The sequence below is a fragment of the Ostrea edulis genome, chromosome 7, assembly GCF_947568905.1.
Source record: "Ostrea edulis chromosome 7, xbOstEdul1.1, whole genome shotgun sequence".
In the NCBI taxonomy this organism is placed as follows: domain Eukaryota; kingdom Metazoa; phylum Mollusca; class Bivalvia; order Ostreida; family Ostreidae; genus Ostrea; species Ostrea edulis.
In genome coordinates, this window is record NC_079170.1 from 34,226,837 (window position 1) to 34,251,099 (window position 24,263).

At 34.5% G+C, this 24,263-nt stretch overlaps 2 protein-coding genes across 5 annotated transcripts in view; one reads left to right on the forward strand and one right to left on the reverse strand.

Moving 5' to 3' along the window:
• The window catches only part of LOC125655412 (FMRFamide-activated amiloride-sensitive sodium channel-like), a 28,667-nt gene extending 11,650 nt beyond the window's left edge, over positions 1-17,017 (forward strand). The window contains exons 1-2 of one of the 4 annotated variants that reach the window (XM_048885687.2): positions 464-550; positions 12,740-17,017. In XM_048885687.2, coding sequence (XP_048741644.2) covers positions 12,759-14,630 — 1,872 coding nt within the window. In that variant the 5' untranslated portion in view covers positions 464-550; positions 12,740-12,758 and the 3' untranslated portion in view covers positions 14,631-17,017. Of the gene's footprint in view, positions 1-463; positions 637-682; positions 714-12,739 lie in introns of those variants that run through there. The other 3 variants (XM_048885686.2, XM_048885688.2, XM_056144090.1) reach the window with 3 other exon arrangements.
• LOC125655411 (integrator complex subunit 13-like) overlaps positions 1-24,263 on the reverse strand; it is a 68,367-nt gene that overhangs the window by 34,637 nt on the left and 9,467 nt on the right. The window contains exon 5 of the mRNA XM_048885685.2: positions 23,974-24,054. Within this exon, the coding sequence (XP_048741642.2) occupies positions 23,974-24,054 (81 nt within the window). The remainder of the gene's footprint in view (positions 1-23,973; positions 24,055-24,263) is intronic.

Sequence of the window (24,263 nt, forward strand, 5' to 3'; positions counted from 1 at the left end):
TATTTACATCTTAGGTTTGCAGCGGCCACGTGAGTGGGGCTCGAACTCACAACCTCAGCTCCCAGTTACGAAGTGATCAGTGAATTAACAATAACTCACAGTGCATCATCTTGTTATCTGACCACTGGTCATTCTGTAATTTTAAACAAAAGTGGGGAGGGCAAAATTAAGCAACACTAATCACTCAATAAAATCACACTAAACCAAGTAATACCTTCTACCCAAAAAGTGACCACTGGTCATAGTGGTCCCCACACACCCTAATAGCCAGATGACCACACCAGTCAGTCTGTGTTTGTGCACTGTTTTTTATTATGTGTACCTTGTTTGTTGACCACTATAGAATCTGTGGAGAATAGTGAGGTGTAAGTTGCTTGTTCCTAAGTTGAATCCCTCCCCCTAACTCCCCTCTAATTATACATAGAACATTTCTCCCATCACAAACAATTAGCCATAGGTACAGGATAGGATGTTTTCTACCACTGCATCAGTACTCCACACTGAATCCTAACTGTAATGTCCTACAATGGATTCCTCAGGTTTGGTGATGGTAATACATAGATATCATTGGATTCAAGTCTTTATGTGTGCATGATTTAACAAGTTCTACCTTATGAATGGATACATAGCAAATGGGTGAGTTAGAAGTTAAGATGTATCTTTTTTTTATTATGCAGCTTCTGTGATTTTTCAGCTTCTCATACCTGTGTCAGGTAAATAAATTGGATGTTTCATAACTTTTAAGTAAATTTGTTGCCTAGTTACACCAAAGAGTCTTTATACTAACCAGAACTGAATCGTCACATTAACAGGAAATTTATCACTTTTCTTATTTCATTATTTTCCCCATCAATTCATTTTCACAGATCGACATAGTAACAAGAAGTCAGTTTAATGTTATATACTGCCCAACTTATCCTGATATAAGTTACAAACTGAATTTAACAATATCTAATTACAAATTTGAATTTATCAATATCTATAATTAAAAAATTAATTTATCAATATAATTACAAATTAAATTTATCAATTTAACCTTATAGTTACAAAATGAATTAGTGCAGATTCAATTTATCTATATCTACACAAATGTACATGTAGTTGCAGATTGAATTTATACATATCAAGTAAGTTACGATCAGATTATACCTTTATCGATATCTACACATGTAGTTATTAATAAACGAGTATGAAATTATCAATATCTATAAGTTACAAACTGAATTTATTGATATCTATAGTGACAAAATAAATTTATTAATATCTATAGTTACAAAATAAATTTAATAACAGATTTGATTTATCCTCATGCTGACTTAAATATCAATTAATTCCAACACATTTTAAGTATTATCTACCAAAAAATTAGCAATGAGATACATGTTTTTCATTTACACATCTACATCTAATTAAGTGATTAAGCAGCCTCCACTCAGCAGGGCTAGATTGGTTTCTAATGTCACTGGTATATCTATCCATTGCTGTCTCTAACAATATCACTCATCTTCTACTGATAAGCCTGACCCACAATTATGAAAATAATTGAATTATGCTGCACTGGAAATCAGATGTGTTAAACTAGATACACAGGCTTTGAATATTCTCAAAGCTGCATGGAGAGAGAAAAAATGACCATCGTTTGACTTATTATTTCCTGGCGGCTGGTTTTTTTTTTCAACTCTTGATACTTACGCTTGGCTTCGCATTTTGCATAATTCGCCCCCTATGCGACAAAATAAGTGACAAAAGATGAGCTGAGCGGAATCGGGAAGAAATCTAGCTGTCAATTCATACGCCAGTCACCCATCATACGATAGAGATCTAAAAAATCCAATTGTCAACTTTCTTCTCCCTGTTACCGTGACTACCCGTCTAATGGGACTGTAGCTCATGACAAGTTAACACATAACACCCAGCTAACTCATTCTGTATAAATTTGTGATAAATATTCAAAAATATTATTTTTCATCACTATATAGCATTATTTTTTTCCAAATACAATGAATTTTAGATATAAGCTGAACTTCAACTATCTACATAACATAAAACAAATATAAATGATGTGTAAAATGACAGCAGCATCTAACATATTAATATATGCCATCAATACACCAGCTGTTACATTTAATACATTGCTGGAAAAAACAAATCTGATGATCAATCCTGATCAAATCATTTTCCTGCAATCTCCATAAAAATACAAAGCAGACATTCAGAGTCTGACTTTGGACATGCAGGTGACCAAATCTTATGTAAATTAGCTTTGACCTTCACAAAACTGTAGTTCAAAAGTCATGGCCACATGCAGGTGCAATTACAGGTACAAATTTCTATCTATTTACTTATAAATATTATAATAATTAATGAAGCTATCTTCATGATATTTTGAGAGATTGCTTTTACCTATATATTTAGCTGCATGTATGGATTAACATTGAATCCTAGTCGCACTTTTTCACGCAGAAAAGAAAGTAGTTTGTAAAGATTTATTGCATTCATGATTGTAAAATTCTGAATGCTCTTTACACTCAACATTTTCTACTTTGTTTCAAAATTACATTTAGAGTTTCTCAATTACGAAGGGTCCTTAAAATATCAGACACTGCTTTCAACAATAAACTTTTTAAAAGAAATAAACAATGGAACAGAACAGGCAAAAGCTAGTCTCACAAGATGAAAGCTTTTCTTGAAGTCAATGGCTCTTTGTCAATACAACAATTCTTAAACACCAAAAACAAAAGATCTAGCTTCTGGCTTGTCTGACTGGGAGAAAAAATGGGGGGATTATAGATGTAACAAATAAACACTAAGTCAAGATACAAATGGCATCACCAGAAATAAGAGGTACCATCAACTCGGTCAATGAGCATGCCTGTCGTGAGTGAAATTACGAGAGATTTAAGTAAATGGTACTTTACACAGCAATATGACAACACTGTCGCTTGCAATTTACACCTGCAAATGATCTTCTGGGGAAAATACTTTGAATGAGGTTTAGTGAGTACACTTCAGTCCTGTCGTGTGGATTATCTCCTAAATCATCTTAGAAATAATTTATCATTACCTAACATTGCTAATGATGAATTTTACCATTCTTTATTAATCACCACACTAAAAATATCAGAGCTCTTCAGTTTTTTATTATTTATTTTTACATTATACAGACGCTGCTCACAAAAAAAAAAAAAGAACTGCATGAATGAAAAAAAAACATTGATTAATCTCGAATCTATAAAGAATGAAAAACCAAGAACGGAGTTAATTGATGAAGCCCTTCTAAAATACAGGACAAATTATAAATGCTTACAAACATTTTACAAAAATAATAGCATTTTCTAATACCAGTATTGTACGATACTGTTCATGAAAACATTTCAGGTGCTTGAATTAATTATTTTCAAGTTCTATAGCTAATATATAGAACATATAATTATGTTTAACAGCAATTTAATGCAAAATATTTCCATGAACCTCACAATTAAAAATACATACAGTGTATATATAAATAGTATCATAAGGAACAAGTTAATCCTAATCAATTCAACATTTGTATTATTCTAAAAGGTTTATAATAAATTCATTAATATTCTACAACCCATTTATCTACCAACTGATCTGGCTGTCTGTCTGTCCATCCATCTGTTTATCCACCTGGCTGTCTATCAGTCTGTCTGTTTGTCTATCTCTCTCTCTCATCTTGTTCTCCATCTACAATGGTATATATTCGGGTAGGGCCTGTGTTATAGGATTGCGTTATACATATGGAGAATTCTCGGAATGGGGAACATGAAGGCTGTACGCTTTATGAGACTGAGGTATTGCCTTGCTAGGAAGTTTTAGTCTGAAGTTTTAACAAGGAGCCATAACAATCTTCACCTATAAATCACGTCTCTTCAGACATTTTGTTTGATGTGTTTTCTGGAGAGGAAAGATTTATTTCTACCAATACAGAGCAGTGGAACTTAATTATTTCACAATAAAAGGCCCCCATGCAGTTATAGAGTCACGGCCCAAAACACTCAAGTAACAATATGCAGTGGGTAGTTCATATTACTGTGACAGATTTTCCGTTTCTGATTCGTGTCACAGCAATGTTGCTCATGTTGCTTAGTGGAGTTTTTTTTTATTTGTTTAGGAGGTTCAACTTCATATCAAAATTGGGGGGGGGGGGGGGGGGTGTTGTGTTACTAAATCACAGCAAATTGTGGGTTGTTTTTTTTTTTTAATTCTTATTCATGAAAGAGGAACTAGCTGTAACAAATTTGCTCAATGAGTATTTGAGTTAAATTTGTGTGAATATAGTTCTTCTATGTTACGTCAGGAGTAAAAATTAACCTTCATGTTCTATTCCAATTACATGTATATTGTAGGACCTGGATTATAGGATTGTGATTTTTATATATTATACATTTTCTAGATGTAACTTCAGGGTATTAATCTTTGATTTCGTACTCAGACCAGTATCACAAAAGTTATTCTAATGAATTCAAGGCAACTTCTAAAGTCAGAATTTTTTTTTGTACTCAGGCCATGCAGCATCACAGAAGGTACTTTAATGAATTCAAGGTGACTTCTTATAAAAGTCAGAAGAATTTTTCATGAAGGGATTCTTTTATGATTGTTTATTACGGTATTAGCACATTAATCCTCCCTCCTGTCCTATTGATTGCAGACTCCTAGGCTGATCTAAATAAATTACAAAATCACTTGAACAAAAATTGACTGCGAAATCAGCTTTAATGAATAAATCCGTTCAGAAATTTGTTGTTATAGCTATATTCATAGCAAGATAATGCATGAATACACTCCTCTGAATGCCCTACATGCAAACCGTCTCTGGAATGTGCAACCATCCCTTTGAATTGTGCGAATATCATATACATGTATATATATATACATTCATTTTCTCCTATTTTGTAACCTCTGCATGTTAAATTGGTATATAGATACCAGATATACATTTTCATATTTTACTTTTTGTATATGAAAAGGTTAATAGATCGATATCTCTGTTACCAAGCTAGGTAACAATGCTGACAATTAAGGTCCTTTAACTTCCAAGGTGACCAATGATAATTCAGACTTACATTATCATAATAATATATATAACAATTTAATGTGAACTCAAACTAGAATTTGTGTATACAATGGATTAAAATTCTCATTCATTTCAGCATAACCTGACATCCTGTAAAGTTTTATACTGGCACAACATCACAGACACTGCGAGGGGACAAACAATTTAGATTTATAACTATAAATGTAATTCATTACATCCAAAAAGGTCATAATACATTTTAAGATAAATCACTTTACTTTAACTGTGAATTCATTATAATCTGATGTTCGCTGTAACTGTGTTGTACTGTAAGTGTGAATTCATTATAAGTGTGTTCACTGTGTGTTTTACTGTGTGAATTCATTATAAGCGTGTTTCCTGTAACCGTGTTTTACTGTAAGTGTGAATTCATTATAAGTGTGTTCACTGTGTGTTTTACTGTGTGAATTCATTATAAGCGTGTTTCCTGTAACCACGTTTTACTGTAAGCATGAATTCATTATAAGTGTGTTCACTGTGTGTTTTACTGTGTGAATTCATTATAAGTGTGTTCACTACGTGTTTTACTGTGTGAATTCATTATAAGTGTATTTCCTGTAACCGTGTTTTACTGTAAGTGTGAATTCATTATAAGTGTGTTCACTGTGTGTTTTACTGTGTGAATTCATTATAAGTGTGTTCACTATGTGTTTTACTGTGTGAATTCATTATAAGCGTGTTTCCTGTAACCATGTTTTACTGTAAGTGTTCGCTGTAACCCTGTTTTGTTAAAATCATCTGCATGCACAATAAATACTTGGCATAATTAAGAAATTCCCCATTACACTTGACTCTTGATTCTGCACTCTGTTAAGGTCGCCAGCTTTTGATCTTTCCCAAGGTCATGCAGTAACCATCTGCGGAACATGTTTCCTATTGTTTAAGGTTTTATGTTACTCATTTCAACAGTAAATGCAGCCAAAAAATAAGTGTGAATTCATTATAAGTGTGTTTGCTGAAACCATGCATGTTTTACTGTAAGTGTGAATTCATTATAAGTGTGTTTTACTGTAAGTGTGAATTCATTATAAGCATGTTTTACTGTAAGTGTGAATTCATTATAAGCAATGTTTTACTGTAAGTGTGAATTCATTATAAGCATGTTTTACTGTAAGTGTGAATTCATTATAAGCGTGTTTTACTGTAAGTGTGAATTCATTATAAGCGTGTTTTACTGTAAGTGTGAATTCATTATAAGCATGTTTTACTGTAAGTGTGAATTCATTATAAGCGTGTTTTACTGTAAGTAAGAATTCATCATAAGTGTGTTTGCTGTAAGCAGTACATATAGTACATGGCACTATATGGTATACAGAGGTCGACCACAAGTTCACACGTTAATGGTTACCCAACATCTCTAAGAATGCCCGTCAAAACGGCTGGTCTTAGGCTTCTTATATGATAACGATGCAAAAAGTACATAATTATTAATTTTACAGTAGATGAATGCCGACAACTGACGAGGAGTGGAATAATTGTACCAACAACTCCCCCATCAAGTATCGTCTAAGTGCAGGGCAATATTTACATATATAACACAAACACCACTGATATCTTTATGTATTAATCGGTATGCACACAATTGCTGCCCAGAGTTTGTTAATTCCATTATTTACCTATACCCAAAACAAACAGGTCGCACTCGGTGAATACCAACACAGATACTGCATCAGACAGTCTTCATATTTTACCTGTACCGTACGTATGATGCAATGTTATGAGAGGCACCACATCTGGTAGTAATCTTTCTACAGAGAGGCTGCCATTCATGACCGGTTCCTGGAGATAGAATCTGACAGACGTAAGGAGAGGCCACGCCAAATTTTATTTCACACCCCCCTCTTCTACTGAGTCCTGTCGGGAATCATTAGGGCAATGTCTCTAATTATAGCCCCATGCTTCAGGCAGACATTAATTCCCTAAGTAAACTAAACAAAGAGAATTAATTGGAATTCATTTACCCATAAATTAATAACTTTTTCATCACAGTACAGCTGTACATTCAGTAGAACCAAAGGAAAATGAAAATGCCTTTATCAAGCATTTCACGAAGGTGGACAAAAAACTGGTAGGGGGAGGGGGGTGTTAATGGTTCCACGTACACCAAACTTTGACAATTCCAAGACCTGTAGGTAATAATTAATAGCTTTCCATACATCTATAGTAATCATTTCATGTAGGTATAATTAAACAGCCTAGCATCCTCTAAGCTTCAAGCCATGCATAGAACATCCTAACAATATATGGTCTTAAAAGGTCTAACTATTCAAAATGTGGCACAACTGTAGATTAATGTAGAAACCCTTTGATACAATCATGAATTAGTATACAATCAACTCTATGTTATAATTTGCTTCAGACAGATTGATATTCAGACTATGTCGTATTCAGTTTCAGACAGATCTATATTCAGACTATGTCGTATTCAGTTTCAGACAGATTTATATTCAGACTATGTCGTATTCAGTTTCAGACAGATCTATATTCTGGCTATGTCGTATTCAGTTTCAGACAGATCTATATTCTGGCTATGTCGTATTCAGTTTCAGACAGATCTATATTCTGGCTATGTCGTATTCAGTTTCAGACAGATTTATATTCAGACTATGTCCTATTCAGTTTCAGACAGATTTATATTCAGACTATGTCGTATTCAGTTTCAGACAGATCTATATTCTGGCTATGTCACATACTTCATGAAGTATGCCAGCATGAAGTGTTGATCAAGGTTCATACCCTCATGAATTTTCAAAAATATCAAATATGGATGGTCATTTAAGCATAATAGAATGTTTAATTGTTTTATTTTTTAAATTTTATATAATTGTGCTCATCATGCACAAGAGCAGATAAATTGTGAGTGTTATCGTTCAGTGTGTCCTTTGTGCAAATTGTTGCCAAATTAACACGTTTTAAAAGATATATGTTGGGAATATTATACTAATAGAGAGAGAGAGACAGAGACAGAGAGAGAGAGAGAGAGTTTACAATCCCTACAGGTATACTGAATCTCAATCGATATCAGCTCTGACATTAAAAAGTAAAATAAACTTTATAGTAATGACTGGAAAATCGCAAAGCTGGAAAAAAATCTGCTATACACATGTGTGTATTATGTTTGTAAAGGTGTTGAAATGTCAGAGATTTTTATAGTTTAAAAATTCAACAAAATTAATGTTCATCAAAATTCCTATGTTCTTCGATCAGCATGAAATTTTCAATTCTTGATACGCCCTCTGAAATGAAAACTCCGAAAAATGAATGCTGATTTCATTATTAAGTTTGTTTCAACCAATTCCATCTCATAAAACCAAAGAAAACCCTCATTTTTTGTCAGGATTTCCTGAAGATATAAAGAAATTTATTTCAGATTGATTTTCCCCATCCCAACATTAAAGCTGAATGATAAAAAGTTCCTTTGTCTTGGCTTCAAAGTTTAGGGGCAACACATAAACTACACAGCATAAAGAAACATTGCTCAATATTTACCCTAACTCTTCCTTGATGCGTTTCTGATGGTTAGTGATTGGAGCCGGGTGTAAATATTGAAGGCATACAGGATATCATCAGAGGCATGTCTGATCCATGTTTTCAATAACAGTAACAGATGCTGATCTGTCAAGGCCAACATAAAGAAACTCTGTGTTTTACATGTTACAGTGTAACACGACACACTCTCACAGGTGACTGGATTTGACCTTGAAACTGGAGGTCACCTGTTTGTGGTAGGTATTAGCTTCACTGCTACATATCAATCGCAACTACTCGGCTATTTCCGTAACCGCAAATGAACCTTGTATGTGGATCGACGCCATCAGAGTTGGTTGTTACGTATACATAAACGTAACTTTGACGTCACAGTCGTACGTTACACTATGAAACGTGAACTTTCAAATGCATCTAAGATATTATACACATCTAAGGTATTGTACCACTATCAATTTCCACTTGCATAAATAAATTATAAAAAAAAAAAAAAATTTCCACTTGCATGTTATGCATTGGAGTGAATATAAATAACATATTATTCAGGGATTCGGTTCTGGCCTTTTAACTCTCATCCACGGGCGCGCTTCCGGCGAAGAAATGCATCGATTTGATATTTGATATATAGACGATCCACGTCTGAGTCTTCTTACCGGTTACGGAAAAAGACGAGCACATGATCCGATTGTGCTACATATATGCACCACCATGAACGCCATGCGTGCGTCCAACTGAGGCATTTTATCTGAGTGAAAAATTCTTGACAGGAACATAAAACAACAAATCTTGAAGGCTAAAAAGCTGAGTACCCTGATGATAGAACTGCAGTCTTAACTGACTGAAATCTAATTCTGACTTGCACTTCTCATTACATTTATCAAATACTAGTGCACCTCATTCATAAAACCTGTTGAGTAGCGAATGCATTAGCTGTCTCTGAAATATTTCCATCTGCAATTGATGAAAAATTGTCCAGTATATATAAAATGAGAATCCAACCACTTTTAGATTTGTAAATCTTGTTGGCCTTAAAATTAATTCCTGTAACTGTTTATATTAAGTACAATGATAAGACAGAAGTGCAGATTCAGTCAATAAAAATAGGCATTCCATCATCAAAAAGTACTCACATTTTATGCTGCTTCAATTAAGCAATCTGTCTGAATTCCAGGATAATAATCAAAATCAGTGCAGTCTTTGTGTGTATAATATCTTAAAGCTGATGAACCAATGGACCCCTCCTCTTGTCTACAAATGAGCTGACATTTTTATAACTGACAGAGACTAGAATTTGTCCAGAATAAAATCTAAACTAGCTTATACAAGAATTTAAAGAACACTGTACAATTAAATCTCTCTCTCTCTCTCTCTCTCTCTCTCTCTCTCTTCTCCATTTCTTTCTGACTAAAATCACCTGCATACACAATAAATACTTGGCATAATTAAGAAATTCCCCATTACACTTGATTCTTGATTCTGCACTCTGTTAAGGTCGCCAGCTTTTGATCTTTCCCAAGGTCATGCAGTAACCATCTGCGGAACATGTTTCCTATTGTTTAAGGTTTTATGTTACTCATTTCAACAGAAAATGCAGCCAAAAAATAACAGGCTCTGTGAAGCACACACTCCCCGAGGATGAGAGCCCAAAGGTCTTTCACTCCTTTGACACACATATCTGTCAGCTGGCCTCATAAATAAAGTCTTGAAATTCCTCGGAAACCATTTTTTTATGTTTTGAAGACAATTTAAAGCAGAACCATTTGTACAGCCTTCCCTTAAAACCCTCCTGGAAATTTTGTAATATGTAGGAGGAAAATTGTTCCATGTCTTTCTGTCAGATTCTTAAAGATTATTCCAAGTCTTTATGACCTCTGTTAAATATCAACATCATGCAAATCATCAAAGTTTACAGGCGGTAATAAAATTTGCCATTGTTGTGTATAAAAATTTGCTAAATCTAAGGAAATCTGTCAAATATTGCAAAAGCTTTAGCTGATAAAAAGTTATGAAAATAATCATAAATTATCTACATGTACTTTGCGATATAAACTCTTTCTTCAACTACAGATTCAGAATGTCATAAAAAAAAATACTATATATAAATAAAATAAACTCGCAAATAACAGTTTTTCAATATCATTAAAAACTCAGTGACTGAAAAAACTACCAAGAGGTTTATTACTAATATAGAATGCCAGCTCTCTCGATCTAATAGGGTTAAAAAATGTGTACCATGGGGAAAATTGTGTTGCGATACATGCATTGTCATAACTTACGAAAATTATCATAATGCATCATTTTAGAAGAAAAATATTAGGTTCTTTTTTTATTTATTCTTTATCTTTTGGAAGAAATATTTAGGATTCCTCAGCCCTGTTATTTACTAACAGTCTACTGACATTTTCAGGATTTCGTCATTTTATGTCGCTACAAAATGTTAACAGCGCAGACTGAATCTAAAATCGACATGCATAAATATCTACAACACACAAAGAAACATGCTTATCGCGAAGTTCTGGGGATGACGTAATAAATATAATTCATTACATCCAATGACTTCCTCATAATGTTTTGAAACTTCGAGGAATGAAAATCACTGTAAGCATGAATTCATTATAAACATGTTCGTTATAACCATGACCTACTGTAATAGCATATCTATTTTTCTATTCTCTCATTTATCTGTCTGTGAATATGTTTTATACAGGACCACAATGTAAACTAGTCATTTGTACTAATTGTGCTATCCTGTCTAAATAAAAGAATTTATTATTATTATTTATTATTATATCAAAACATAATGGTATTCTATTTGATGTAGAGATTTTATACAAACAGGATGCACCTATACTCCCATCAATACAAAACTTGCATATATAAACAAACCACAAATATGCTTCCCTGCCTTAGGAATCTGACTACAAAGATTTATTAAAGGGGCACTAACTGCCAAAGTCTGCATATCTGTTGCTTATTATTAAAACGATTAAAACAGCTAGCTTTACAGTACATAAAAATCACCACTGACATTAACATTCATACATAATTTGCAATCAGTTAATTGTTCTTAAATTTTGACATTAAGATTTCTTTTGTTTATACATAAACAATGGCTGAGACATTATTGTATGAATTCATTGCAAAAAAGAAATTTTACATAATTTTGGTAAAATTTGATTGGGAACTTTTTTTTTCACTCTCAGATTTATTTTTCATTTTCAAATGCATTCTAGCATTTTAATCATGGTTTAGAATTTAGAAGTTTTGATGTCCTAGCTAACTGACAGTTAATGCCCTGGCTTGAAGTATATTGTTGTGATCATTGATGTTTATTTATAATTTCCTATAGTCACTATCATACATATGGCAAAAATATTTTAACTGAGGAAATATTTATGCAAAACACAGGTTAAAAACACTAAAATTACGTACATACACCTAATCTATCTAATACGTACAAGTTTCGGAATTTTTTTCTGATTTGAAAACTTTCAGCTGAAATAACAATCTGACATTTCGTCAGTTCACCCTGGATATATTTTGACTTCTGAGAGGTCATGCAATTCTCTAAAATCTGTAACTAGTTTTCCCTCCTTCACAAAAAAAAAACTACATCAGATTTTGAGGAAGGCAATAATTTTCTGATACATCAAAAATGATTGGATGTTAGCTAGGATGAGAGTCTATGACAAACTATCAGAATTCTAACTTATAAATCCATCAGATTTACGAGGAAAAACAGCAGCCATACAATTACAGTAGAATTAATCTCTCAGCACGAATCTAATAATCATATCAATACTCATCAGTCAGTGGGAGATATCACAACTCCTGCTCATGACTTGGTATAAAAAGTAGCTACAGGTCTCGGGTTCCTGCATTTAGTGTGCAAGATTCTACTTTATATCAAATTCATCTTCACATTGTTCAATAGTAACAAAAAAAGATTAGCAGAAATAGCTGTCACATGTTGCTTCAAGATCAGGTCAATATAATAAAAGTAATTTTTTTTCTTTAAATTGCATTTGACTGTTAATATCCCGCTCTTAAAAGAAGTTTTAAGGTTTGTGGATCTCTCTTAGAGATTTGAAATACTTTGTTGAATAAATTTTATCATTTGTGAATTTCTAACTGTGACTTTTTTTTCTGTTTCAGGGGCCAGAATAAAGAACACATGAAGTTTTCACCTTTAGGAAAGTTTAACTATTTCCACGATCATTTGAAAATGCCATCAAACGATGCTCGGAGTAACGCCCACAAGACAGCCATGGCAATTGTGCAAGAGCTGGGCTCCGAGAGTAATGCTCATGGTCTCGCCAAAATTGCCATGTCGGGAAAAACGAAACGAAAGGTCATGTGGTCTTTGTTGGTGATCATTGGATTTACCGCCGCCGCAATTCATCTGTCGTTCCTTGTGATTAAATATCTGCAGTATAATGTAGTGGAAGTTTCGGAAATGAAAGACGGAATGCCAGTGGAGTTTCCGTCGGTTACGATTTGTAATACGCAAGCAATGTCTCTTACCAAACTAAAGCAGAGGATGAATCAAAATCTGGACATCACGGACTGGATCAATTTTATATATGAGGCAAAGTTTGGTGAACATTTCTCTCGTGTGGAATCTATACAGGGGTTTTATGAGAACTTATTCCAGGAGGCTCATAACGTGGGCCACGAAATAAACGACACCCTTCTTCACTGTCGATTTAATCAAATGCCCTGTTATCCTCACAACTTCACGAGATATTTTGATGGAAAAAATTACTACAACTGTTACACGTTCAACAGTAAACTCGGTAAACACGGGATGCAGTATATGCACACTACAGGGCCCCAGCATGGTCTGTCAATTGTCATGGCACTGGATAATGATGACCCACCACTGGGGAGCTATGGTCTCTATAACCAAGAAAGCAATGTAGGCCACACGGCGGGCCTGAGGGTGCAGGTTCACGCCCCCGAGACGATGCCCAGCCCGATGGATCATGGTTTCGATATTCCGCCTGGTTACTCCTCCTCTGTTGGTCTAAAAGCGGTCATGAATTCTAGGAAACCATATCCCTATGGAAACTGTACGTACGACCGACTGAAAAGATACCCCAAATACAGAAACACCATATTCTCCTGTCTGCAACTGTGTAAGCAAGAGATCGTGATCAGAGAGTGCCATTGTAAAACCTCTGGCCTGCCTCAGACAGCCAGTCAGGGCAATCTCTCCTACTGCGGAACATTCCAGAACTGGCAGTCTCTGTTTCTCACACTCAGCAAGTCCGGCACGTTTAACAGGACGCATCTGTATAACAGGAAGCTGGACTGCGAAGTTAAGGTCCTCCATCGTCTGTCTAACGACCGTAGTTACGAAGTGGGGTGCCAGTGTTTTCAGCCGTGTCAAGAGACCTCCTACCAGAAGTCCTTGTCGTTGTCATACTGGCCCCTCGAGTTTTACCAGTACAACGCTCTACAAACTTTCTATGGGATTTTAGACGACACCGAGAGAATCAACAACTCCTTCATGTCGGAGGCCTATTACAATCTTCATGAAATTATCAAAAAATACGAGCCTTTGGCCAGAAACATGACAGCGGAAAATCAACAACAGATGCTGTACGCCGATATACCAATGGATGAACGGCAGAGACAAATCCGAGCTACTCAACTAATTCATCAAAATTTACTTCGTTTAAATGTTTACTTAGAAGATTTAAGTGTCATAGAATTCAAGCAGATGGCTGACTATGACATTGCCGATTTGTTGTCAGATATCGGCGGAACTCTGGGCCTCTGGATGGGAATATCCATTTTGACAATAATGGAGCTAGTGGAACTCACCATCCGACTTTTAGGCCTGCTATTCAAATCCGAAAACAAATACCCAGATCACCATGACGACCATGGATCGGCCAATGGGATCTTAGAACACACTGCTGATCGGATGATTTATCCTCACGAGACTTACGATCCATATACTCAGCCCGAGTTTCAGAGTTTTGAAAAAAATGACTACGGGCGGACTATAAACAGTGACCCTCCCGATTCACCCGTCTGATTTTTTCCCATATCACTTTACTATACCTTCCATGGAATTTAACAAAGGAATCTAATATGGGAATTAACATTGGGAATCATTGGTGTTTAAAACTTGTCTGTGATATATTTTATAAATATTAATTTAATATCTTTTTGGGTTGACCGTCTGGGTTCAGTTTAGTGTTCCAGCTCGTGACCAGACTCAGTGTAATAACTCTCTCTGATCGCATTGTGTGTTAAATCAACAGACTCTGACCTGTGTGAACTGTAACTAAAAAGATACTATTTGTTTACACCCTCCACCCTCCAGTTTGACCTATGGGTAGATGAGTAGTCACAAATTGGACTTATGGGTAAATGCACATGTCACAATAAATTTGATCTACAAATACCTCATAAAATCTTATAAAACATGAAAATGCTTTTATAAATCATTCAAAGCAACTGTCACTAATGGCATCCGATGAGCAGCTATTTCCAAAAAATCCCAACACATTTGAGCTATGTTTATATTCCAACATGATTTTTTGACATGAAAAACTAAAAAAAAAATCTGTGGCGGACAGTGTTATATGCCAAATGAACATCACAGAGCTACATTACATCAATAACATGAACATCACAATGCCAATCCAACATGCAGTTAATAACTAAAGAAAAATGTTAACAACTTGTTGACTAATAAGCACAGGGGTGTCTCAGAGGGAGATGGGATATATTTCAATGGTATATACCTATAAAATAACATTTTCAACATGAAAATAAGTATACTAAATCTTTATTTTTGATACCCATTATGTGTTGAAAATAAACAGGGTGCAGACTGTATGGAATCATATCAATTATTTAAACGCTGAATATTGTTTAAATTGTAATTCTTTTTTTAAATGGTCAGTAGAAAGGGAGATAAACTTGTTCTGAGTTGCATAGAATATATACCCAACAGTCCAAACCCAGCACATTTAGAATGTGAAGATACTGATGGAGATTTATTCTGACCATGTGTTATTCGTACCTAATTATCAACTAACATTTTCTCTGACATTTAAATGTCCAGCATTGACTGGTTTCCCGTTGGCCACTGAATGAGGTCTGTTACATCCTAGTAGCGTCACCGAGCAGAAGAGCCAAAACTGTGAGTGCTGTACATTAGGAAGCCGACAGTCAAGCATTCCTACGTGTGATCATTAAATCATCATATCCCACTTAAAATACTCTGCATCGTCATGACATCTGGGCGTTTATCTCATACCATAGTCGTCCTAATATATGTCACGAATCGTGAGAATGAAGAAAAATAACTAAGAAATGATTTATCAAAAAGCTGTACAAATTCCAGATTGACAGGCTTTTTTAACATTGCACTTGTTCTGACTGCACTGAATGTTACTAAATACCTGTGACTGAGTTAAAAGTTGCTGAATGCCTGAGATGCTGGTTAATGGGGTGATTGAATACAATGAAATTTATCAAGGACATCATTGGGGAGGTGGAGAGGGGGAGTCGGTCATCATTTAACATTTAAATCCACGAGTTCTTGAAGACTGCTGCGTATATATATACATGTATATATATACATGTATATATATATATATATATATATATATACAAGACCCATGCAAGGAGAATTCTATCTCATATCACACAAAGCATTATTATGACCTTTAATTTGGATTTTATACATATATCATTATTTTATACATATATCTCATTATTTTATGCTACATTTCCATTTCTCATCATCTACCTCAATATGTACTGTATATTACAATACAAGTATATTAATCGCTGACGTGAGTACTTTTCAGCAGATTTCTATCTGACCACTACTGACAGATCAAAAGATACATCATTCTGCAAATTTACTTTGGTACATTGGATTGTACAAAATAATTGTTAGAGAAATTTGTGAAATAGTTTGTATAGACTGTTAAAATTGCCACATCTGTGGTAAATCAATTTTCAGTAATTGAATCCAAATTTACTTTTGAATTCTGAACCAAATCTGGATTTTCATATTTAAAGAAATTTGATGTCATTAACATACAATGTATCAGTAAAATTGAAATCCCTAAACTTTGTCCTCCAAATTTTCATTAAATTGAAATATTCTGTGTAAATCATGATTGATCAAGACATATATAGAAATTAAACCTGATACACTGTATACAGGAAATCTTTTCTCTCGGGATTATTTCTGGGAGTCTTCTGATTATTATCTATAAACTAGAGAATTCCAGGAAAAATTTGTATACTTTTGTGATTGTTTTAAAACTCAATTTTTTTTTTCAAATATGTTGAAATATTCATTCAAAGCATGTTTTAAAATCATATCATCTCAATTGTTATTGTATTAAAAAAAAGTGATAGTTATACACACGACTGAATAAAAATACCAATACCAAATATTTGTCTTAAGTTTCATTTATTTGCATAACTTAAGTAAGAATGGGAATAAGGAAAAAACTAAATGTGTCGGGGTGACACAAATGTCATCATCTAAGGACCATAACTCTGCCAAAAGTCATCCGACCAGACCCATGTAAGTGTTTGGCCTGCATATTTTCACGATATACTTACATCCCAAATTTCAATTCAAAATGCCCATGTATGATGGAGATGATGAGCTGAAACTACATGATATGTTTGAATTTTTTCCAAGTCCAAATGGCCCAACTCTTCCAAACTTTACTAGACCGATATCAAAGCAGAACTTGACCTGTATAGTTTTAGGGTGTATAACGTTTCTATATCTCGCATTTGAATTCAAGATGTCAATTTAATGAATGGATGACTGAAATAATGAGTGCAAAAGATGAATAGTTTGAAATTTTCCCGTCCAAGGGGAATAACTCTTGTAAAAAATAATCTGACCGGAACCTCAGACTTGTATGTTCTCTTGATGTATCTATATTCTGAATTTCAATTCAAAATGACGATGTGTGACGGATCAAAGAAATTGAGAGGAAACTATGAACTGTCTGAAATGTTTGAGAGTCCAAGGGGCACAACTCCATCAAATATTATTCAACCAGAACCAAATAAGACCTTGACCTGCATATCCCAAAGATGTGCCTCTATACCAAGTTTCAGTGGAATATGAGCATTCATAGCAGATATCATGAGAGGAAACTGTATATGAGCAGACTCTGACTGATGATCCAAAGGATGGAAAAGAATATAAACACACTATATATCAGTCATTTCATGGCAGTAGAATAAAAATAAACTAGGAATATACATCAACCACATTAGACTTTGAAAAAATTATTCCTCAAAATGTTTAAAAAGTGAAATTTAATACTTGATTCTACGTCCTCTCACCTATAAATTTACAAATAATGCTTCCAACTGTATGAGTTACTGAAATTCAATGTTTTTCCTCGAGAGAAAACTCCCCTGTACATTTCTCAGCTATAGTGGATAAAACAGAAATGGAAATTAGGGAAATTTCAAGTACATATGTACTCTATATATCATCATCTTATGATGTATTTCTTGTTAGGTGCTTGACCTTTTAATGCACGGGATCTATGCATTTAGTGAAACAGCTACTGTTTGCACCCCATTTCCAAATCATCTGTGGTTTTCCCTGTATCAATCTCTGTCGAGCATCAAGTTTTACAAGAGTCCTATCAATCAAATCAAGAAGTCATTCTAACCTTTGGTTACCCTGCAGAACCTCGACTATGAGATAAATCTCAAAACATGCTCTGATGTCATCAAATTAGGACATCCTCCCTATGTAATGCTGATCGCTGATAAGTTATCTAACATGTCATACAATTATCGCATCCTAAATATTTATAGAACACTCACCAGTTTATCTCTATTACAAATTAAGGCTAATTAGATCTCTATGATTAATGACATTTTTATCAAAATACGTGATTTCTGACTCTTAAATTTGACCCCGCAAATGAACACACTATACTTTGCAGTTGCTGGGTGTTTTGTTGAATACAGCGAATTGTAATTATTGCTAACGTCAATCAAGTTGTATCTGCCGTTAAGGAGGTAGCACTACATTGTCATAATGGCCGACTTCGTTTTAAGACATGAATGGAAATATGAATGTCAGCAATATTTGTGTATTCCTTTCTTTGATTGCCTAGCTGGGTAGTCAGTTGATGTGTTCATTGCTGATCGGTAGATCGTGGGTTCGAGTCCAGCTGGGCTTTTAACTTTTTTTTCAGACTACTTTCTACTTTGAACAAAGGAATGTAACATTTTGAATAACAATACTCACAACTTGATATGTCTTGGTACATCGAAATGTATAGCAAACTGATAAAAGTCACATCTCATGGTGCACAATATAGCAATTAAGTATTTATTCATTTATCTAATTGAATTTCTTTTCTTCAGTATAAAAAATTTATCTTAGTGGTGAGATTATTTCACATACTAAAAAAATAAAATTCAAAAATTTTAAATCTGATAATGTGAACTTCAGGATGGATGTACTTAAGATTCGATATATTGATATTTCACTAAATATTTTGATACACATTTTGAGAGTAGTTAAATTTCGATCAGATATATTGATATTTCACTAAATATTTTGATACACATTTTGAGAGTAGTTAAATTTCGATCAGATATATTGATATTTCACTAAATATTTTGATACACATTTTGAGAGTAGTTAAATTTCGATCAGATATATTGATATTTCACTAAATATTTTGATACACATTTTGAGAGAAGTTAACTTTCGATCAGATATATTGATATTTCACTAAATATTTTGATACACATTTTGAGAGTAGTTAAATTTGGATCAGATATATTGATATTTCACTAAATATTTTGATACAGTCGTATCAGGAGTACTGTAGATTGAATTTACTGATATTTCAATGTAACATCCGAGCGCAAGTTACAGGTTAAACATTTAAAATATTTTAAAACAGTCTTAAAGTTCTCATAACATACATTTACATCAAGTCTCACCTCGTTGGATTTATGAGCAAACCATCATTCTTGTGAACGTTCAATTTGTTCATCACAAATTATGCATGTTATGTACGTACAAATTACCTCCAATAACCTTATAACATGTTGATAATCTTTATTTTTAAAGTCAGACATACATCATTATGAACATTAGCTATATACTAGCTATTTACTGGCTTGTACGGATGTTTGCGTTAGGGGTCTTTTAGTAGGAGGAAACCAGAGTACCTAGAGGAAACCCACGTGTCCGAGTGGGCGACCACCATACCCTCTCACTTACAACCCACTGTCACGATCACGGGGATTGAACTCGGGTCACAGCAGTAAGAAGCGAGGGTGTTAACAACGCTACCCGGACACACAGTTCTTCTACTAACTCGATCTAACAAACAAGATGCAGTTACTACAGAAATTCAGTCCAAAAATAATCTGGGAGATTCTAGAAAATGTCTGATTTTAATCCAAAGACAATTTCAGCTACACTGTGGTGAGGCAGTCTATCAAGATTGACCGATGCAAATCTTCCTTTTTTTTTACCTGGAATACAGCCAGTCCTACCAAAAATTAGGTTCATCATGCCACATTCAAGTTTTGAATTGGCTCTCTTTGAAACAAAACAGCCACTGCACAAGAAATCAACTCTTGACAAATTCCAAAACAACCACAAAACAATTTTATTGCAACCTGTTGGAACTGAAGGTCATCTCTCATCTGTTGAGGCGGCCTTCAGAGTCCACTCAGCATCACAACCCCCACAACCCCAGGCATTCATTACCTCAATTAACCGCTCCACGTAAAGTTTCTAAATGCCATCTCGTACCTCTGTCTAAAGCCATTCTGTGTTACACTAGAGGTCACTCCAGACCACAGCTATAACAGTAAAACTTTATAGCAATGAGCATCAAGATAATTATCCTTCACTAGAGTGAACTCTGTTACCAGAACACTGCCGTGTATTACCTGCAGAGTACTATATTTGTGTATGAAATTGCAATACATATCTAGACTTTATTTTCTGCCTAGTAGTTTCTGGAAGAATCTGCATGACAATCATAATAACAAGTCAACAAGACTAATACTGATTGGATACAATGGCTAGGGCAATGGTAAGTTCCATGAATCTACCCCCCCCCCCCCACCAACACACACCCCCGCAGTTTAAGGGTCTACAACCTCTGAAGTAGTGTTCATTGCAGTGCATGTCAGTACTGCCTGGGAAGGTGACATAACCCACACCATGTACTTTTAATCAGCGGTCAAGCAGTATTGCAGTGCATGAGCACTGACCGGGAGGGTGAAATTACCCTTACCAATGTACTGTTAATCAGTGGTCAAGCAGTATAGCAGTGCATGAGCACTGACCGGGAGGGTGAAATTACCCTTACCAATGTACTGTTAATCATGCAGCGGTCAAGCAGTATTGCAGTGCATGAGCACTGACCGGGAGGGTGAAATTACCTTTCCCAATGTACTGTTAATCAGCGGTCAAGCAGTGTACCGATCATGACCCGGAACAATAACAACCTCTTTATGGTCATTAAAAATCAGTAGATACCAGCAGGAGAAACGTTAACACACAGAGGTTTCAGAGCTAAAAGGCTTCATACCACATACACACTTTGACTATGGCTGTTTAATGGTTAGGAATCTGTGAAACACCACAGGCATAAAAGCTCTGCTTAGCCTACCTTTTTTTTCCATTCACAAAGTTATTAGAGGTAAACAACCATTCTCTTATTATTAAAGTACTTTGTTTTTGGGTGCACCAGACCATGACCTTATCAAAATGACCTTGGGTCAACATTACATGATATAAACATTAAACTCTAACCAAATAAATAACAGGTTCCCTGTGTTGTACTCTAGTCTGACTATCAGGTACAGTAGGGAGAGTGCATGAAGGTTAAGAGAATATATCCAGCACATGTAAAATATTGAGTCAATATAAAGAAATATCACTTTTGATTAGAAGGTCAAAATATATGGTGTATGTTTACAGTCACCTGATTAACCTTCAGTTTTGCTCCTGGCACTATTTTTTTTTTTTTTTGGCTTAGGAATCCAGACCTCTATTACATAATGCAATCAAGAAATATATTGTCTGACCATTACCAATTATCCACCATTATTCAATCAGTAAACAAAACTTATTATTCATTTTTGCTCTTTAAGAACCTTTGTGGAGACTTAATTGTTTGTGGAGACTTGTTTGTGGAGATTAGTTTGTGGGGATTGGTTTGTGGGGGATTAGTTTACAGGGAGATTTGTTTGTGGGGATTGGTTTGTAGGGATTAGTTTATGGGGAGATTTGTTTGTGTGGATTTGTTTGTGGGTATTTCTTTGTGGAGATTTGTTTGTGGGGATTTGTTTGTGGAGATTTGTTTGTGGGGACTAATTTGTGGAGATTTGTTTGTGGAGATTTGTTTGAAGGAGAGTTATTTGTGGAGATTTCTTTTCATTATTGTAGGCCAGTTTCTTTCGTCCATGGAGGATTTAAATTCATAGATATATCCATGTAAAAAAAAAAAACGTAACCCCTCCTTTGAAAATTAATATTTTCTTTCATCTCTATTTGAGAATTGAAGTCCAGGTCAAAGTCCCTACATATGTAACAATCTAAATGGCCAATGGTCAATACAATTTAGTTACCCTCTATATGAAGTCAATAATATTTTATTAGCTTTTATTCATCCGTTATGAATGTAGCCAATCTATTTGGAATTTGATTGCCTGGTGTTTCACAAACAGCTGGTAATCAAATACCCACTATAGATCTTTATAGTCTGCTATCTAAAATATCATCTTATTCTGGCGGGAAAATGAAGAGCATGTCAAAATGTCACAGCAGCATGTAAAGCTGACTGGCTCAGAGCTAAATTTAGGTCTTTTATTTTCAATAAATTCAATATCCACCATTGTTTGGTAATAGACATCACTTAGGGTTTTTTCCAGGGCTCGAGAAGGCTGATCGGGGAAAACAACATTTTTTTTTTTTGTACTGATCAATCATCAGAGAATTCCTTTACTACAAGTATATTATCCTCTCCATTGTTTTTGTTTGGGTTTTTTTCTTTTTTAATTTGTGTCTATGTATGAATTTGTATCAGATTGTAAGTCATAAATCATTTACAGTTTCCTTGTGAAGCGAAAGTTCTTGAAAATACCCAGATCCCCCTCCACCCCTTGTACAATCGGTATATTGCCCAGATCTGATGTTTCCCAGTGATGAGAGACAGCATATAACAGCCAATGTTTCTGTAGAAGTCACTCTCCATTTCTGATGTCCGCTAACACGAAATCCATGTGTGCCCATAAACTTTAAACAAATACACAACCTGATTGCCTGAGGGTCTCCCAGTACATATTTACACAATGGTATCAGCAGGATTCTGTGAAGTCCGCAGAACGAACAGTCACAGCAATGCCTCACTTCCTGTGCTGCTGCAGTTAATAATTCTTTAACCAAACTCACAGACAATTTGGCAAAATTATCAATTAGGGCTTTCGAATTATTGTTTTATAGATATACTGATTCAGAAAGAAGTTAGTGAATTTCATATATACATGTATCAGCAAAATTCATGATTAAGCACATGTGACTGTAATACAATAACCGCTGTAAGTAAACAAATACACACTGATAACCACTACAGTTCTACAATGAGAGCTGTTATACAGACACAGATATAGTGTTATCAATAATAGACATCAGTAAATACACGTAGTTATATGATGATAACTGCAATAAATATACAGTTACTGTGTTTGTTGTCTATTTGTGTCTGTTTCTATTTGTGTTTGTTGACTATTTGTGTCTGTTGACTATTTGTGTTTGTTGTCTATTTGTGTTTGTTGACTATTTATGTTTGTTGTCTATTTGTGTTTGTTGTCTATTTGTGTTTGTTGTATATTTGTGTTTGTTGGCTATTTGTGTTTGTTGTCTATTTGTGTTTGTTGACTATTTGTGTTTGTTGACTATTTGTGTTTGTTGTCTATTTGTGTTTGTTGACTATTTGTGTTTGTTGTCTATTTGTGTTTGTTGTCTATTTATGTTTGTTGTCTATTTGTGTTTGTTGTCTATTTATGTCTGTTTCTATTTGTGTTTGTTGACTATTTGTGTTTGTTGTCTATTTGTGTTTGTTGACTATTTGTGTTTGTTGTCTATTTGTGTTTGTTGACTATTTATGTTTGTTGTCTATTTGTGTTTGTTGTCTATTTGTGTTTGTTGTCTATTTGTGTTTGTTGTCTATTTGTGTCTGTTTCTATTTGTGTTTGTTGACTATTTGTGTTTGTTGTCTATTTGTGTTTGTTGACTATTTGTGTTTGTTGTCTATTTGTGTTTGTTGACTATTTATGTTTGTTTTCTATTTATGTTTGCGTCTATTTTGTGTATTCTGTCCTACCTCTCCGAGTCCTCAGCCAGCTGGTTATGTTGCAGTATGGCATCACTGACACACTCCTCAAAAGCTCTCATCTGACTCTCACTGACAAAATCAAAACAAAATGTCTATGAAAAATGGCAACAGAAAACAAAAAAAATATTTCAAGAAAATATGAAATATCTAATAAAGGGTTACAGATCATGGTATCAGATGAAAGACCTTGTCATGATAAATCTATATACAAAATCTGAAAGCTCTATCTCGGATAGTTTAGGTGATATTGTATACTAGTAAACTTTTCTTAAAAGTAT